The sequence below is a fragment of the Bubalus bubalis genome, chromosome 1 (genome assembly GCF_019923935.1).
Source record: "Bubalus bubalis isolate 160015118507 breed Murrah chromosome 1, NDDB_SH_1, whole genome shotgun sequence".
Lineage (NCBI taxonomy): Eukaryota > Metazoa > Chordata > Mammalia > Artiodactyla > Bovidae > Bubalus > Bubalus bubalis.
In genome coordinates, this window is record NC_059157.1 from 181,854,601 (window position 1) to 181,873,858 (window position 19,258).

Sequence of the window (19,258 nt, forward strand, 5' to 3'; positions counted from 1 at the left end):
ACAGAACTAGAAAAAAAATTTCACAATTCATATGGAAACACAAAAGACCCTGAAAAGCCAAAAGATTCTAGAGAAAGAAGAATGGACCTGGAGGAATCAACCTTCCTGACCTCAGATTATACTACAAAGCTATAGTCATCAAAACAGTATGGTACTGGCACAAAAACAGAAATATAGACCACTGGAACAAGATAGAAAGCCCAGAAATAAACCCATGTACCTATGGGTACCTTATTTTTGAGAAAGGAGGCAAGAACATACAATGGGGCAAAGACAACCTCTTCAACAAATGGTGCTGGGAAAACTGGACAGCTACGTGTAAAAAAAATGAAATTAGAACACTTCCTAACACCATACACCAAGATAAACTCAAAAGGGATTAAAGACCTAAATATAAGACCAGAAAATAAAACTCTAGAGGAAAACATAGCCACAACATTCGATGACATATATCAAAGCAAGATCCTCTATGATCCACCTTCTAGAGTAATGGAAATAAAAACAAAAGTAAACAAGTGAGACCTGATTAAACTTAAAAGCTTTTGCACAGCAAAGGAAACTATAAGCAAGGTGAAAAGACAATCCTCAGAATGGGAGAAAATAGCAAATGAAACAACAGACAAAGTATTAATTTCCAAAATATACAAGCAGCTCATACAACTCAGTACCAAAAACACAAACAGCCCAATCAAAAAGTGGGAAAAGGCCTAAACAGACACTTCTCCAAAGAAGACATACAGACGGCTAACAAACATGTGAAAAGATGCTCAACATCACTTATTGTTAAAGAAATGCAAATCAAAACTACAATGAGCTATCACCTCACACCAGTCAGAATGGCCATCATCAGAAAGTCTACAAACAATAAATGCTGGAGAGGGTGTGGAGAAAAGGGAATGTTCTTGCATTGTTGGTGAGAAGGTAAACTGATATAGCCACTACGGAATACAATACGGAGATTCCTTAAAAAACTAGGAATAAAACCACCATATGCCCAGCAATCCCACTGCTAGGCATATACCCTGAAGAAATCCAAACTGAAAAAGACACATGTATCCCACTGTTTACTGCAGCGCTATTTACAATAGTAGAACATGGAAGCAACCTAGATGTTCACCAACAGATGAATGGATAAAGAAGCTATGGTACATATATGCAATGGAATATTACTCAGCCATAAAATGGAATGCATTTGAAGTCAGTTCTAATGAGGTGGATGAACCTAGAGTCTATATACAGCATGAAGTAAATCACAAAGAGAAAAATTAATATTGTATACTAATGCATATATATGGAATCTAGAAAAACAGTACTGAAGAATTTATTTGCAGGGCAGCAGTGGAGAAACAGCCACAGAGAATAGACTTATGGACATGGGGAGATGGGGGAGAGGGGAGGAGAGGGTGAGATGTATGGAAAGAGTAACTTGGAAACTTACATTACTATATGTAAAATAGATAGCCAACAGGAATTTGCTGTATGGCTCAGGAAATTCAAACAGGGGCTCTGTATCAACCTAGATGGGTGGGATGGGGAGGGAGATGGGAGGGAGGGTCAAAAGGGAGGGGATATATGTATACCTATGGCTGATTCACGTTGCGATTTGACAGAAAACAACAAAATTCTATAAAGCAATTATCCTTCAATTAAAAATACAAATAAATTTTTTCTAAAACTGAGCAGAGGACATAAGAAGACAATTCACAGAAAATATAAATGCTCAAGCCTTTGCACAATTGGAAATTAAAATGAGATACCCTTTTTTCACATGTCAAATTGACAAAGAGTTTGATGACTAACATCATATACAAAAATAAAATCAAAATGGAGTAATGATCTAAATCTAAAACCTAAATGTTTCCTAGAGGGAAACATAAGCAGAACACTCATTGACATAAATTGTAGCAATATATTTTTTGGATCTGTCTCCTACAGTAATGGAAATGAAAAGAAAGATAAACAAATGGGACCTAATTAAACTTCTGCACAGTGATGGAAACCATAAACAAAACAGAGACAAACTATGAACTGGGAGAAAATATCCACAAACTATGACCAATAAGAGGTTAATTTCCAAAATATACAAACAGCTCATATAGCTTAATATCAAAAAACCATCCAATCAAAAAATGGGCAGAAGACCTAAACAGACTTTTTTCCAAAAAAGACATACAGATGGCCAACAAGCACATAAAAAGATGCTCAATATAGTTAATCGTTAGAAAAATGCAAATCAAAACTACAATGAGGTATCACCTCACACTGGTCAGAATGGGCTTCATCAAAAGGTCTACAAATAATAAATGCTGGAGAGGATCTGGAGAAAAAGGAACCCTCTTACACTGTTGGTTGGGATGTATATTGGTGCAGCTACTAGGAGAACAGTATGGAAGTTCTTTAAAAAATTAAGAATAGAGTTTTCATATGATACAAGAATCCCACTCCTTGGCATATATCCACAGAAAACTCATTTGAAAAGATACATGCATCCCAATGTTCACAGCAGCACTATTCACAACAGCCAAGACATGGAAGCAACATGCAAGTCCACTGACAGAAAAATGGATGAACGTGTGGTGTATATATATAAAATGAAATATTATTCAGTCATTAAAACAAGAATGAAATAATGCCATTTGCAGTAACATAGATGGACCTAGAGATTATCATACTAAGTGAAGTAAACCAAAGACCAATATCATCTGGTATCACTTATATGTGGAATCTAAAAAACTTGATACAAATAAACATTTACAAAACAGAAACAGATACACATAGAAAACAAATTTATGGTTACCAAAGGGGATGGGAGGTCTGCAGAAAGGGAGGAGGATAAATTAGGAGTATGGGATTAACATATACACACTAAATATATCAAATAGGAAAACAAGGACCTAATATATAGCACAGGGAACTACACTCAATATCTTGTAATAACTTATGAAGGAAAAAAAGCTGAAAAAGAATATATATGACTTTGCTGTAAACTTCAAAAATAAAAGTTTGATAACACCTAATGTTACGAAAGGTCTGGACAAACCAGGTACTCTCAAAACTGTCATGGAAACATACAATCCTTTTGAAGGAGAAATTTAGTAGTATCTGTCAAAATAAGTATTGCATAAACTTAGAAATTATACTTCTAAAAATTCACACTATAAAAATCTAGTTTACAAAGATAGAAAGCAAATTGTTTTTTGCAGCATTGTTAATAACAGCAAAAAAAAAAACAAACCACAATCTGTAAGTAGCATAAATGTCCATCAACAGATATGATATATCTAGACATACAGATGTACAGAGAGATACTTTATAGAAATGACTATTTTCCCCCTTCTTCATAACATACAATAAAATATTGTGTTTAGATAGGACCTATTGAAGTCTGACAGACTATTTGTCTTATATGAAATAGTCACAGAGAGTTGCCTTGAGAGTTCTTATGTGTGCTGGTATTTCTTTGCTGGTAGGTGATACTAAGATTAGAGTGCCTCTCTGTATCATGTAGCAATTTCTTCTTATTATATTGGATGCTGAAAAACATAATTAAGCTTATTAACAGTGTAAAGTGAGGTAAAAAAATGGCCTGAGCTAAGGAACAACTAAAGTAGTTCTGCTTTTCATAAAGTATGAGTTGGTTCAAAAACTGACATTAATTTTAGCTGCAAAGAAACATTTGTCCTTAAAAAAAAAGAAGAAAGAAAACCTTGTCCTTATTAGCTATAGTTTAGATGTATGGTTGCTGGGGTATCTATTTATGTATAGCAGAGATATTACCCTAGTTAAAGTTTAATCACATATTATTTTTATTAATAAATAATAAGCATCAATGGCAGAAAGTGAAGAAGAATTAAAGAGCCTCTTGATGCAAGTGAAAGAGTAGAGTGAAAAAGTTGGCTTAAAACTCAACATTCAGAAAACGAAGATCATGGCATCTGGTCCCATCACTTCATGGCAAACAGATGGGGAAACAAACAATGTAAACAGTGACAGACTTTATTTTGGGGGGCTCCAAAATCACTGCAGATGCTGACTGCAGCCATGAAATTAAAAGATGCTTGCTCCTTGGAAGAAAAGCTATGACCAACCTAGACAGCATGTTAAAAAGCAGAGACGTTACTTTACCAACAAAGATCCATCTAGTCAAACCTACGGTTTTTCCAGTAGTCATTTATGGATGTGAGAGTTGGACTATAAAGAAAGCTGAGGGTCAAAGAATTGATGCTTTTGAACTGTGATGTTGGAGAAGACTCTTGAGAGTCCCTTGGACTGCAAGGAGATCAAACCAGTCAATCCCAAAGGAAATCAATCCTGAATATTCATTGGAAGGACTGATATTGAAGCTGAAACTCCAATACTTTGGCCACCTGATGCACAGAACCAAATCAACAGGAAAAACCCTGATGCTGGGAAAGACTGAAGGTGGGAGGAGAAGGGGATGACAGAGGATAAGATGGTTGGATGGCATCACCGACGCGATGGACATGAGTTTGAGTAAACTCTGGGAGTTAGTGATGGACAGGGGAGCCTGGTGTGCTGCAGACCATGGGACTGCAAAGAGTTGGACACAACTGAGTGACTGAACTGAACTGAATAAGCATCAAATCAAGCGAGTGTGTCTGTGCCTAGGTCTTCACCCTTCGGCCAAACCTGCAGATGTAAATCATTTGGTTAAAGCTTCATAAATAAATATACCAGTACTACTGTAGCATTTAACAAGAGCTATTCCAAATGGAGAAAGTAACACAATTATGTGTGTGCTGATGTGTGTAAATTAATATATATTTAAATTAAATATATTAGATTTATTTATTTATAAATGAAGGGCTACCCTGGTGGTTCACTCGGTAAAGAATCTGCCTGCAATGCAGGAGACCCAGATTCAATCCCTATGTTGGGAAGATCCCCTGGAGAAGGAAATGGCAACCTGCTTCAGTATTCTTGCCTGAGAAATCCCATGGACAGAGGAGCCCAGTGGGCTACAGTCCATGGGTAGCAAGAGTTGGACATGACTTAGTGACTAAACCACCACCACCATATATAAATTAAATTAAAAATATATGAATTAAACCACTACCATATATAAATTTAAAGTATACATATATTACACATGTATAAAATTTTTAAATATCTGTAAAATTAAATTAAAAAAATTAAATACTTAGCTGGTAACTCCAATTTTGAAATGTTTGTCAAAAGTAAACAGAAAAATTATTCTTCACTCACTTTAACACATTTTGTACCAAGATCCCAGCAACCACTCCCATAGTAGTAGGAAGACTGGCTGCACAAACACCTTCTCGTTTCAGAGTCTTCTCATCAATATTTGCAGCAACTACAAGTGGTGGAGCACACTACATGAAAAAGAATTAAAAAATGTGTATTTCAAAAGAAAAGGAAAGAAGTATTCAATGTTCCAAATAGTATCCCACCACATTCAAAGTTTGGTTTTCCTTTGAACTATAAATATTTTCCCCTAGGAACTCTAGTACTTAACAATGAAAAATAATAACTCAAAATGAATCATGCATACCGCAAAACAAGCCGATTCTCCAGGGATTATGAGCTGTATATGCCCTGAAACTGCATTTTCACTGACCCCAGACTCCATCCATATTTGTCCAAGCTCATTACAAGCCTTAAAAAAAATAAGCGAAAAATAAGAACATTAAAAAAAAAAAAAGTAATTTACCATAAGTTTTTTCGTGAAAAACTGGAGTTTAACAAAATGAATTACAAAGAGTTTGTAAAAATAAATTTTAAGAAACAAGAAAACTGTAAATAATGAAATTCCTTAGCAATTGACAAGTTGCTAAGTTTTCTGCTTAGAAAAGTAACTGATAGCATTCAGGTAAGCAGTCAATAAATACCTAATTAAACTGAACCAAAGCATACTGGATTTCTTATTAATTAATGTAAAACTTCACTTTTCTAAAATAATTTCAGCAACAAGAAACTGCAAAATATTATTTGCAAAGTTGAAAACACAATAATTCAAAAGAAGAATTCAGTTTTATTTTTGAAAAATCATGTGTGTAAGCTATTTATACATATTTATACATTTACTTATTAGTAACAAAACTTAAAACCAATGCTGACCAAGAATAAGGCAGTATTATAAGATATTCATTTAATTTAAAAATTGTACATCAGAATTATCTGCTGTTTAATAGTTTCTCTACTGGCCTAAGACAGAGTAGGATACTGAAACATATGCCTTACCAGCAAGGCTAGACAGGTCCCCTTAGAATAAATTTCAAAAATAGGATGAGATCACATTAAGAATAAATAAAACACATTATCAAAGGGCTTAAATGCAGAACTACTTTCAGAATGTGGAATATATACTGACAGAATACACAGGAAATTAGTGAGAGCTAACAGGCAGGAAGGCCAGGGCCCTCCAAACAGAGGAGGTAGGCTGCAAGTGTCAGACATTTTTTATCTCTCTCTTATGAGGCAGGAGGAAACAAACTAGTGATACATATTTTTTCCCTTCTCTATACAAATTTAAAAAGAGGTTTCTCTTAAAATACAGTGTTGCCATAATGACACCTGGTTTCACCTGACCTTAACGATTCTCAAACCTTGAGCTAACCAATGCATTTTTCTTATGGAAATGTTTGTCTTAAGCTATGTTAATGTACTATGCATTTACCCCAGACTCTGTCTTCAAGTCCGTTTGCCTAAAGGCTCTGAACTGACTTGACAAACAGTATATTATACTCATACATTGTTCTCTTAATGAAACTATACTTTTGTATGGGAATATGCCTTCTTCATGTCAATAGTTTTATGGCCTGGGATGACTCACCTGGTGCCAAGATTATCTCAAAATGCATCTTGTGGGTGAGGGGCCTGGTGCCATTCTCTGAGTTTTGAGACATTTCCTTTTATTAATTAGCAGACAGCTAGTAGCTATATAACATCCAGCTAAAGGCTAGCAGGGGGGTACTCTTTCTGCCCCCTTCTGATGTCTATGTCAAGCTTTCTCTATCTCCTTTATACGTTAATAAAACTTTATTACACAAAAGCTCTGAGCGATCAAGCCTCATCTCTGGCCCCGGATTGAATTCTTCTCCTCTGGAGGCCAAGAATCCCGGCCAAGACCAAGAATCCTGGCGTCTTTTCCTGGTTCAGCAACAGCCTTTCAATAGGTAAACCCATGCTATGCTATGCTATGCTAAGTTGTTTCAGTTGTGTCCGACTCTGTGTGACCCCACAGACGGCAGCCCACCAGGCTCCCCCGTCCCTGGGATTCTCCAGGCAAGAATATTGGAGTGGGTTGCCATTTCCTTCTCCAATGCATGAAAGTGAAAAGTGAAAGAAGTTGCTCAGTCGTGTCCAACTCTTAGCGACCCCATGGACTGCAGCCCACCAGGCTCCTCCATCCATGGGATTTTCCAGGCAAGAGTACTGGAGTGGGGTGCCATTGCCTTCTCTGAGGTAAACCCATGAGTATAACACAAAAGATACTCACTGTATTTATTGTCATTCGAGCTTCAAAATTATCCACACAGCTAAGAACTAGGTCAACAGGTTTTCCTTCTTCTAATCCACCATTACTAGGCAAAGAAAACAAGTTTTATTGGAAAAAATCAGGACACAAAATACAATCTTATTTGTTCAATCAACACATTTAGTCCTTCAGTAAATTTTTGAGTATAATTGTAACATAGAATTTAATATTAAAGACCCAGTATATATTAAGTCGGAGAAGGCAATGGCACCCCACTCCAGTACTCTTGCTTGGAAAATCCCATGGACGGAGGAGCCTGTTAGGCTGCAATCCATGGGGTCACTAAGAGTCGGACACGACTGAGCGACTTCACTTTCACTTTTCACTTTGATGTATTGGAGAAGGAAATGGCAGCCCACTCCAGTGTTCTTGCTCGGAGAATCTCAGGGATGGGGGAGCCTGGTGGGCTGCCGTCTATGGGGTCGCACAGAATCGGAAACGACTGAAGTGACTTAGCATAGCATATATTAAGTATTCACTGTTATAAATATAATATCAATAATATTACAGTATTACTTATACTGTAAAGATGTACAGGGGGAGCAGAAATATAAACTGTGTTCACAAAAATTATCATTTCTCTGTCAGCTTTTACAGACTTTTATTCATGTTTCACTACAAATGTAAATGTAATAAAAGTTAATTGAATACAATTTCAATAGTTTAGGTCTGCAGAAAACCATATTCAGATAGAAATATAACCTATAACACAGAACTTATAATGGAGGACCCCTTGCTACATCATTATAGTAACAGACATTTTGAGGCTTATTTTTATTTTGTTGTTACTATTGTTTAATGGACCATATATACTATTTACTGAGCACCCACTATATAAAAATTACACAAAATATTAACTTTTAAAAATAAATATATCAACCTTCTGATTGAGTTAACTGATAGATTTTCTAATACTGAAAGTGAAATGGACATTGTGCAAAATACTGATAAATAAAATTTTACCTTATTCTATTCATGAAATGTTCAAAGTTTTCTACTGTGGTTATATTGTAGTTGTGTACTTCAAAAAGAACATCAGGATTAATGTTCCTAAAGGGAAAAAGAGAATGATTATAAAAACTACAAGTAGAACAGTAAAAGAAAGCAAGAAAAAGCACTAAAAAGAGCTAAAGATCATTTAACAGATATTAGAGAAATGGAATTCAAGCAATTCAAAGAAAATCCAAAGTTCTCTTCTACCTCTTTCATCCCACTCAGGGACCTAGTTCAAAACATGTAGAGTGTCAGAAGGATTACAAAAATATTCCCACAGTCTCAGTTCAGTTCAGTCACTGAGTCATGTCAGACTCTTTGCAACCCCATGAACCGCAGCACACCAGGCCTCTCTGTCCATCACCAACTGCCGGAGACCAGCCAAACCCATGTCCATTGAGTTGGTGATGCCATCCAGCCATCTCATCCTCTGTCGTCCCCTTCTCCTCCTGCTCCCAATCCCTCCCAGCATCAGGGTCTTTTCCAATGAGTCAGCTCTTCACGTCAGGTGGCCAAAGTATTAGAGTTTCAGCTTCAACATCAGTCCTTCCAATGAACACCCAGGACTGATCTCCTTTAGAATGGACTGGTTGGCTCTCCTTGCAGTCCAAGGGACTCTCAAGAGTCTTTTCCAACACCACAGTTCAAAAGCATCAATTCTTCTGTGCTCAGCTTTCTTTATAGTCCAACTCTCACATCCATACATGACCACTGGAAAAACCACAGCCTTGACTAGACGGACCTTTGTTGGCAAAGTAATGTCTCTGCTTTTTAATATGCTGTCAAGGTTGGTCATAAGTTTCCTTCCAAGGAGTAAGCGTCTTTTAATTTCATGGCTGCAATCACCATCTGCAGTGATTTTGGAACCAAAAAAATAAAGTCAGCCACTGTTTCCCCATCTATTTGCCATGAAGTGATGGGACCAGATGCCATGAACTTCGTTTTCTGAAGGTTGAGCTTTAAGCCAACTTTTTCACTCTCTTCTTTCACTTTCATCAAGAGGATCTTTAGTTCTTCTTCCCTTTCTGCCATAAGGGTAGTGTCATCTGTGTATTTGAGGTTATTGATATTTCTGCCAGCAATCTTGATTTCAGCTTGTGCTTCCTCCAGCCCAGCATTTCTCATGATGTATTCTGCATATAAGTTAAATAAGTAGGGTGACAATATACAGCCTTGACGTACTCCTTTTCCTATTTGGAACCAGTCTGTTGTTCCATGTCCCAGTTCTAACTGTTCCTTCCTGACCTGCATACACGTCTCTCAAGAGACAGCTCAAGTGGTCTGGTATTCCCATCTCTTTCAGAATTTTCCACAGTTTATTGTGATTCACACAGATGTGCTGGGAATTAAGCTTTTATCACCTCTCTTAGCTACACAGTTCAGTCTAACAAAAGAGCTTCTTTGCTTCTTATTCAATTCAGTCCAAGAACGTTTAGGAACATAAAGAAACATCCCAGAGTAAGAGCTGCCAAACTAGGTCCCTTGGGCCAAATCTGACTACCACCTTGCTACATTTTTTGTAAGGTCTGCAAACTAAGAGTAGTTTTTATATTTTTAAATGGCCGCAAGAAAAGAAAAAAATCAAAAGAACAACAATATTTCATGATGTGAAAATTATAAGAAATTTAGATTCCATAAATAAAGTTTTATTGGAGCACAGTTTTGCTCATTTACTTTTATATTGCCTATAGGTACTACAACTGTATAGTTGAGCAGTTTTGACAAAGACCATATGGCTCTCAAAGCCTAAAATATTTACTATCTAGCCTTATAGAGAAAAAGGCTGCCAACCCATATCTTTATGCATAAGTGAAACCTGCATTTTTATACAGGAAAATTCAGTTCCATTTAAAAGTTAAGTGACTAAATACATACAGGAAGATTTCACCAATTTCACTGCCTTCAACTGCTATTCCATTTACCTCAAAGTATGTTCTGCTGCTTGAACTTTACTTAATCCTGCTTGATGAGGTTGGAAGAAAAGTCTATTCATATTGGCCAGTTCCACCTTGTCATAGTCAAAGAGTAGCAACTAAAATGAAAATAGTGGTAATCTGATGAAAAGTGTACCAAAAAAGAAAAAAAAAATAATGAACTAGTTGGCTAGTTAAAATCTGATGGGTTTAACTCTTTAACAGTAATAATATTAACTAACTTTGAAAAACTAGATGTCATATATTAACTCATTTAAGGATCACATGCAGTAAGAATATAGGTACTCTCCTCATTTTAGAAATAAGACAACTAGGGTACTTGCCGAAAAGCCACTCAGCTGATATGTAGTGAACATGGGATTCAAACTGAGGCATTCTCTGCTGTACTGCCCCTCTAAATGATTATCTCAAAAATTAATGTTCATTCCATTTCATGACAATTTTTACAATCTGTGCCAAAATCTTATTTCATTCCAATTATTGGCCCAAAGCCAACAATCCATTAGATAAATGAAAATTTTAAATAAGATAAAAAAATGCTGTAACTTAAAACCATGGTATAATACAATGCCTTTCATGAATATGGAACTAAATATACTCACGACATGGCTCAAACATTATTCCAAACAGAATGATTAAGCAGTTAATTTATATCTCCTGCTATATATTTAGGCATGACAGCATTTGTCAAACCTGTTCACCCAACTTTAAAATGGCGAAAAGGTCCATTTCCTATCAGTAAGAGCAGGTTGAACTCAAAGATATCCAAAGTCCTTTCTTTTTTTTTGACTATCTAAAATTAAATTTTTATTGGATGAGACTCAGAGTAGACTAGACATGGCAGGGGAAAAAGAGTATCAATGAACTTGAGCGCACAGCAATGCAATTTATCCAGAGTGAAGAAAAAAAGAACCAAAAAAAAAAAAAAAAAAAATTGAGCCTCTAGACCTATGGAATAATTCAAAGCAGTGTAAAAGTGATATACTTTGCTATAGTTGCCAAAGTCACTTCTTTATCTAAAATTCTGTGACTTTGTCATACAATTCTCAGTGTTCCAAATCTAACAATAAAAACAAAAATGGGATGTTCTTCTTCTCAATACAGACACTAAAGAAAGTTAACCCAGCCCTTAGTATCTTGCTAGAAAAGACATCACTTATATTCTCTATAACTTTCTAACCCTACTTAGTCTCTCCAAAATTTGGTTTATTTAAGCTCATTCAAACAGTATTTATTAGGTCAGGCCAAGTATTAAGTTTGCGTTTCAGCCTCATAGCTATATGAGTAAATTGTAGGAAATCCTAAATTTGAGGACAGGAGGTGTGATTTGTAACTGTCAATAATTAGCTCTGATTCTGGGTAAGTCACTTTAACTGTTTAGGTCTGTATCCTCATTTGTAAAATAAGGCAGTTGATCTAGATCTGGTTATCCAGGGTACCCCAGGAACTCAGGAAATTTTCAGGGATAAGAAGTGGGCTCTGGATCTCCAATCCTCCATTTCCCTACTTAACCACATGAAATAGCTTCTTGTTTCTCTGTTTTATGCATTGAAGAAAGAGTTCTGAAACTTACCTATGCAGATTCTTAGCTTACAAACTTGAGTGTACTTGGAATCACTGTATTTAAAAATACAGATGTAAAAAAAATAATAAAATAAAATAAAAATAAAAATACAGATGTGTGGGTCTTATTCCCAGAGGTTCTGATTACCTATTATGGGGTGCAGTCTGGACATAAGAATTTTTTTTGAACATCCCAGGTGATTCTAACTATAGCAATATCATCAGGAGTTTGTGTTAAAATACAGATTCTGATTCAGCATGTCTTGAGTGGGACCTGGGAATCTTCGATTCTAACAAGCTCCCAGGTGATGCTGGGACCAGACTGAATAATCAGTTCTTAAAGCACAGTCACTGGAATATCATCAGAGCCACCTGGGAACTTGTTAGACATTCTTAGGTCCATCTGCAACCTACAGAATCAAAACCACTGGGTTAGAGTTCGGCAATCTATGTTTTAATAAGCCTTCCAAGTGACTCCAGTGCACACTCAAACCAAAGACCCACAAATCTTCATGATCTCTACCACCCTTGGTCAATCAACTAGGTAATGTCAGCTACAAGCAATTGTTGACAGGCATTTATAAACTTCTTGAAAGATATTAAAATGTTAATAAACATTTTTAGTACTTTGGTGGTGTCTTTTCTATATTGATAAATAAGTGCCAATTTTGAAACCACTTTAAGAATCTGGGGCATGGAATGGACCAATATATTAAAGAGCATTGATAAAGCAAGCATTTTCCCACAAAGTTTATCAAAATGATATACAATTGTGGAAAACTTTTATATTCACCCACTATCTATCTAACATCATGGACTTTAGATTTATAAATATAAGATTGGTACACTGATTTCTGGTATAAAGTCAACTTCTCCTTCCTTCTCACAATCACAATCTAAATCAATTTTAGAAAAAAGTATGGAACTTCCTGGTGCTCCAGTGGTTAGGACTTGGGGCTTTCACTGCCATGGCCTTAGAGTTCAACCCATGGTAAGGGAACTAAGATCTCACAAGCCTCACAGGGCATGACCAAGAAAACTTAGGGTGAAAAAAAAAAAATGCCTGGGTTAAAAAAAATCTGGAGCATTCAGCAGTTCAATTTCAAGAGTAAGAAAGGCACATGCTTTCTAGTTTGTCTCGTAAAAAACAAGTTTTTAAAAAAAATTTGGGGGGGTGTTTCAGTGTTTCACAACACACTTTTTCAATTTAACAGCCTTCTTTCCTAAACTTCTTTAATCAAAACACTTAAGTCCAAATTGTTTATACATTATCCCGAACAAAAAAGTTCCTGAACACAATCAGATAGTCCTTATTTAATCAGCAGCAATATTAGTTTCCTCTTGGGTGGGTTTATGTCTTAACTGGGGTAGAAAAAACAATCTGAATGAATACACCACAAATCAATATGCCATTAATAAGGAGAAAAAAAATCCTAATTTGTACCTTATTTACTCTGCAAGTGAATGGGTTCCGAATACGACAGAAAATGAGAAATGCTTTTACCTTACCAATGCCACATCGTGTCAGCATTTCAGCAGTCACACTGCCAACTCCACCAACACCTACTATTGCTACAGTAAAGGTACGGATTTTCTGTAAAATGCAAAATTATATATGTGTTGGTTAATAATTCTTCACTGAAAATGTCATTGAAAATTATTTTCATTTACTGAAACCATCTTCAAAAATTTGGAAGAGTTTATCATACCTCATAGTCGCTCACAATTCCCATTCGTTTTAAAGCCATCAGGCGGCTTAAAAAAAAAAGGAAAAACAATGTTTTAAAGTTTACAGTCTTTTAATTAATAGTGACATAGGTAAACATACATCATCACAGAAAATAAACTGCAAGAGAAGAAACAGTGAGGGGAGTAGGGGTAAAAAAAAAATGTTTTAAAGTTTACAGACTTTTAATTAATAGTGACATACATCATCGCAGAAAATAAACTTTAAGAGAACAAACAGTGAAGGAAGTGGGGTGGGAGGAGAAATCTTTGTTAATTTTTACCAGATGAAACTAAATCACCTCAGCAATTTTAAAAAGCATGCATGCCCGAATATCCTCCAAGACAGAGCCTGTGCAATAAGATTTTTTTTTAAGTTCCTCATACATTCATTCTAATGTGCAGTGAAGACTGAGACCTACTGACTGAAATGTTAAGTTTCCAGATGAGAATGGATCAAAGTGAAATTTCAGCATTTTCCCATGCTTATTAGTTTACGTAAATATTTAATGTTTGATTCAGATTTAATATTTAACATCAGAATAACCTCATGACTGGAATTCTATTCACTTATTGCCTCTGCCCACAATGGTAAGTCTTTTAGTAAATACCTTTATTCCAAGGACTCTAAGAGGTACTTTAGATATCTAGTTACTGCTAGTCTGTTACCTTCTTCAGTCACCAAGCCAATCAAACTTTGGATGGGAGGCCTAACAATCGTGTTTTAATAAGCTCCCCAAGTGATTGTGATGCACACTAAAGTTTGAGAACGTTTACTATAGATTACTTAATTTATTCTCTTGTTATGGTTGGAAGAACATCTTCCCAAAGCTTTGTAAAGGGTAAATTTTGGAAGGTAAATTTTGAGAGCTTGTATGTCTGAAATGTTCTTTACCAAACTTCTTAAAAACGTTTTATCAAAATTCTGTTCTTAGAAATATATTATAAAATGACAAACTGAAGCGTATATAATTGTTGACAGCTATACTTTGCCAACAAAGGTTCGTTTAGTCAAGGCTATGATTTTTCTGTGGTCATGTATGGATGTGAGAGTTGGACTGTAAAGAAGGCTGAGCGCCAAAGAATTGATGCTTTTGAACTGTGGTGTTGGAGAAGACTCTTGAGAGTCCCTTGGACTGCAAGGAGATCCAACCAGTCCATTCTGAAGGAGATCAGCCCTGGGATTTCTTTGGAAGGAATGATGTTAAAGCTGAAACTCCAGTACTTTGGCCATCTCATGCGAAGAGTTGACTCATTGGAAAACTCTGATGCTGGGAGGGATTGGGGGCAGGAGGAGAAGGGGACGACAGAGGATGAGATGGCTGGATGGCATCACTGACTCGATGGATGTGAGTCTGAGTGAACTCCGGGAGTTGGTGATGGACAGGGAGGCCTGGCATGCTGCGATTCATGGGGTCTCAAGGAGTCGGACACGACTGAGCGACTGATCTGATCTGATACCTATACACACACAGAGACACACACACACTCTTAGTTGATAGTTTAACTAGATATATAATTTTACATTAGAAACAATTTTCCTTCAAAATTTCTAACATGATTTCTAGTTTCTGAAACTTCAAAATGTGCCTTAGAGTGAAACTATTCTCATCAATTGTGCTGAGTACTTACTGGACTCTTTCCAATCAGAAACATATTTAAGTTCTGGAAAATTTACTTGAAGAATATGGTGACTTCTTTGGTTGGTTGGTTGGTTTTTCCTGAACTTTCTGGAGCTCCTATTATTTGGAAGTTGGACCACTTGGACTAGTCCTCTATTTGTAATGTCTTTCCTCTATTTTCCATTTAGTTTTCCACTATTCTCTGGATTTCTTTCAATGTTATTTTCTTTTATTGAGATTTTCACTTTTGTTATCATTCTCCATTTGCAAGAATGATTCTTTTTGTAGTACTCTGTCCTATTTCATTTATACATATATCTTTCTGAAGATATTAATGATAATGTTGGGGTTGCAGTCCCCTTATATAGTCTATTAATTTTGTTTTCTTCCTTTCACATTAGGAGCTTTTCTCATCCTTTCTGCTCATATTTAAAAGTCAGACACTAATAAAGGCAAGGATGTGGGCGCTGTTTATTTGACTTTGGGCTTCACTATAGCATGATCTCGGAGAAGGCAATGGCAACCCACTCCAGTACTCTTGCCTGGAGGAGCCTGGTAGTCTGCAGCCCATGGGGTAGCGAAGAGTCGGACACGACTGAGCAACTTCACTTTCGCTTTTCACTTGCATGCACTGGAGAAGGAAATGGCAAACCACTCCAGTGTTCTTGCCTGGAGAACCCCAGGGATGGCGGAGCCTGGTGGGCTGCTGTCTATGGGGTCACACAGAGTCGGACACGACTGAAGCGACTTAGCAGCAGCAGCAGCAGCATAGCGTGATCTGGCTGGGCTGTTTAGTAGTTGAGAAACCCACAATGTCAGTGTCTTTCAGTCTTTCTTCTTGGCCCTCTCAGATTCCCTACAGAAGAATCTTTCAATTTCCACACTGAAAAGTCTTTAAGCTGATCAGTTTTGGGGTGTTAAATGGAGAAGTAAGGCTGGGAGTCCTAGCATTCAGTGTGTAAACATTTAGTTAATTCCCTCCCTTCAGGCATGAAGACTTGCTTTAATTATTAATAGAAATACTCTATTTTACTCTCTAAGGAGTAAATCTCTAGTAGTCTCTCCTGACAGAGAAGAGCATTTGCCTCGCTACTCAAAGTGAAACAATGAACTTGGGTTGCTTCTTCAACAGATTTTCAGCCATCTTGTTTAGTCCTACCTTAAGCCCTTGTTGAAAGACTTATGCCTGTTCTGAGCTTTGAGAGAATTCTATTGTATGAGTCGGGTTGCAGGCTTTAGAGTCAATTTCTTGGATCCTTTAAATCAGGATCATCTATCAGTCATCTGTCCCTTTCTAGTTTCTAAAACTGTTTTACTATAATCATTTAAGTACAGAGACTCACCCATCCCCCAATTATTAACAGAAACTCTTTTTTTTCCCAGTGGTGATTTATTCCCTTTTAAAAATTATTCCTTTACTTTCATTTCAGTGAGATTGGGAAGACAGTGATATATGTCTGTGATCAATCTGCCTCTTTACCTTGATGCTATCTTTAATCTTTATAAATAACCCTGAGAAGAATGCATTGCTGGAGAAGGAAATGGCAACCCACTCAAGCATTCTTGCCTGGGAAAGCCCATGGAACACGGCAGGCTACAGTCCCTTGTGTCACAAAAGAGTTGGACGGGACTTAGCAACTAAACAACAACAATATCTAATTGGTCCAGCAACACTTGTTGCAAAAACAATCCTCTCCATAAATTGCTTTGGTAACTTAGTTAAAAATCAACTGACCATATTGGTGTGGCTAAGAGTCGGACACAACTAAAGCGACTTAGCAGCAGCAGCATATGGGTCTTTTACCAGACTTTCTATCCTAGTCCATATAAATATTTGTCTAGCTTTATACTTATATTATAGTCTTATTCTCTGCAACTTTAAAATGAAATTTTAAAATAAAGTTTCCTTAAAAAAAAAAAGAATGCATCACAACCTCCTTTTATAAATGGGGCCAGGTGGGGGAAGGGAGGGGAGATTCAGGTTAATCAACTTGCCCAAGATCAGTTAAATGGCAAACAATTATTCAGAGCTGGATTTTGGAGCTAGTATTTAAAACCACGTTTTCTAATTTTAAAGACTCTGCTCACCTTTTCATTTAATTAACATGCTTCTAATTATATTCCTTACCACACAATTTTACAGTTACTTTTTTTTAAAAAGAGAAAGAACAACTTTTGGCTAGGACTAAGACTTGTCCTTGCTCGCTTGGAAATAAGACCCTAGAAGAAGAAAAGGGAGGTGTGAGCTGTCAGCTGGACAGCGGCGGGAAGCCCCTCACTTCTGACCACCTGGAGACCGTGACCTCGCCCCTCTTCCGGCCCCGACCCGTCACGCAGGTCACCTGTAGGGGTTGGAATCCACCACCTCGGAGCTCATCTTTTCGATGCGGGCCCGACCGCCTCCTCCGTCGCCGCTTCCCAGGGCGCGGCGACTTCTCTCCTGGGCCAGTTCCCGCTCCAGCTCTTCAACCCGCTGCTGCAGCCGTTCCACAGACTCGGTCATGGCTGGGACCCCGGCCCCCAGCGCTCCCAGCCCCGGCCGTCGCCGTCGTCGCCGCCCCACGCTGCTGGCCTGCTGGCCCCGAGAGGGATATGTGGCGAGTCACCTTGCTGCGGCTTTCCCAGCCCACAAACCTGGGGAAGCGCTCCCAGCGTGCCCCTGCCCGACACGTCTCCGCCGCTCCTGCGGGTCTCCCAGCGGGCCACTTCCGGTGCGTTGCAGTCAACGCTCCGCCTCAGGCAAAAAAAAAAAAAAAAAGCCCCCTACTTCCCCTCTTCGCCACGGCCTAAGAGTCCAGGGAGTCCCAGGGCCCTGGTCATATGTGTCCAGAACCAGCGGCCTGCGATGTTGCCTTTCCAACCTGGCGGCCAGGAAAAACCCCAGAATCTTTTATTCCTAGGCTCGAGGTCTTGACGGGCCCTTTTCTGCACCGGACCGGTAGGTCTTCCGCCTGCCAGCGCTTTCAATTTGGAGACGGACCAGGCCTCGGCGTTCTAATATGCTCTTGTGACTGACGTAACTTTGCTTTCTTTAGAATTGAGGTCTCCAACTCTGAGGCTGACTGAAAACTTTAAATTCGAACACACAAGGCCCTTCTGGCGTTTCCTGAGTACAGCCCAAGTCCAGGAGACAGCTGGCCAGTGCTGCCGGCCAGCGGCCTGGCGATATGTAATTGGCTGGAGCCGCGGGCCCGCCTCCATCTGGGCGTCTCGGCCTCGCCCCTGTCCGTGGAGTAGCGTTCTCCTAGACCTACCGGATCCCAAGAGTCTAGTGAGTTCTGTGACTCTGTGGTCTGAAGCGGCAGCGTAGATCATGGAAACCTCTGCCTCCCGCGAGCCCAACACTATCGAAGTGCTGCCCCAGCACAAGTTCGACTGTAGGTCTCTGGACGCCTACCTAAACCAGCACTTGCCCGGCTTTGGGACCGAGCCCGAGGCCAAGCTAACGGTTGCCCAGTACAGGTATTGGCCCCAGCCTTCTCCAGCAGAAACAAATCTGTACCTTGTGCTTTTCTTCCTCTGGCCCTGGGTAGTTTTCCGGTTTCCTCCACCCTGTTTCTTTTTCCGCAGTGACCTACTCTGCCGGTGGGAGCTGCTGTCACTAGCTCCCGCGTTACATTCTGAGTATTTCCAATTCCAGCGCGGTAATGGAAGCACTATAGCGTTCACGATTCCAGCTATGAGAAGGAATCTTTGTTAACAGCTGGGTACTTTGAGAATTCACTGAGGCAGTTAAGGTTGGAAGCTCTGTGTGATATAAAGAGGCCGTTCGCTCAACCTTTGTTCTATAACCTTTTTTTCCCCAGAGAAGCTGATGTAATTCCATTCACATTGGCCATATTCTTAGAGGCTGAATTAATGGTACCAGTTGGGGGATCCGAATTCTTATACTGGATATTCCA

The 19,258-nt window shown here is 38.3% G+C and overlaps 2 protein-coding genes across 4 annotated transcripts in view; one reads left to right on the plus strand and one right to left on the minus strand.

The window, feature by feature from the left end:
- The window catches only part of UBA5 (ubiquitin like modifier activating enzyme 5), a 30,502-nt gene extending 12,397 nt beyond the window's left edge, over window positions 1–18,105 (minus strand). Inside the window, exons 1-8 of the mRNA XM_006052124.4 lie at window positions 17,699–18,105; window positions 13,719–13,764; window positions 13,514–13,603; window positions 10,435–10,544; window positions 8,483–8,569; window positions 7,481–7,565; window positions 5,534–5,638; window positions 5,227–5,354 (exon numbers count right to left, since the gene is read on the minus strand). Coding sequence (XP_006052186.1) covers window positions 5,227–5,354; window positions 5,534–5,638; window positions 7,481–7,565; window positions 8,483–8,569; window positions 10,435–10,544; window positions 13,514–13,603; window positions 13,719–13,764; window positions 17,699–17,859 — 812 coding nt within the window. The 5' untranslated portion in view covers window positions 17,860–18,105. The remainder of the gene's footprint in view (window positions 1–5,226; window positions 5,355–5,533; window positions 5,639–7,480; window positions 7,566–8,482; window positions 8,570–10,434; window positions 10,545–13,513; window positions 13,604–13,718; window positions 13,765–17,698) is intronic.
- Window positions 18,106–18,177: 72 nt separating this feature from the next.
- The window catches only part of ACAD11 (acyl-CoA dehydrogenase family member 11), a 116,234-nt gene continuing 115,153 nt past the window's right edge, over window positions 18,178–19,258 (plus strand). For 2 of the 3 annotated variants that reach the window (XM_006052127.4, XM_025291712.3), the window contains exon 1: window positions 18,178–18,818. In XM_006052127.4, coding sequence (XP_006052189.3) covers window positions 18,670–18,818 — 149 coding nt within the window. In that variant the 5' untranslated portion in view covers window positions 18,178–18,669. The remainder of the gene's footprint in view (window positions 18,819–19,258) is intronic. The other variant, XM_006052126.4, reaches the window with a different exon arrangement.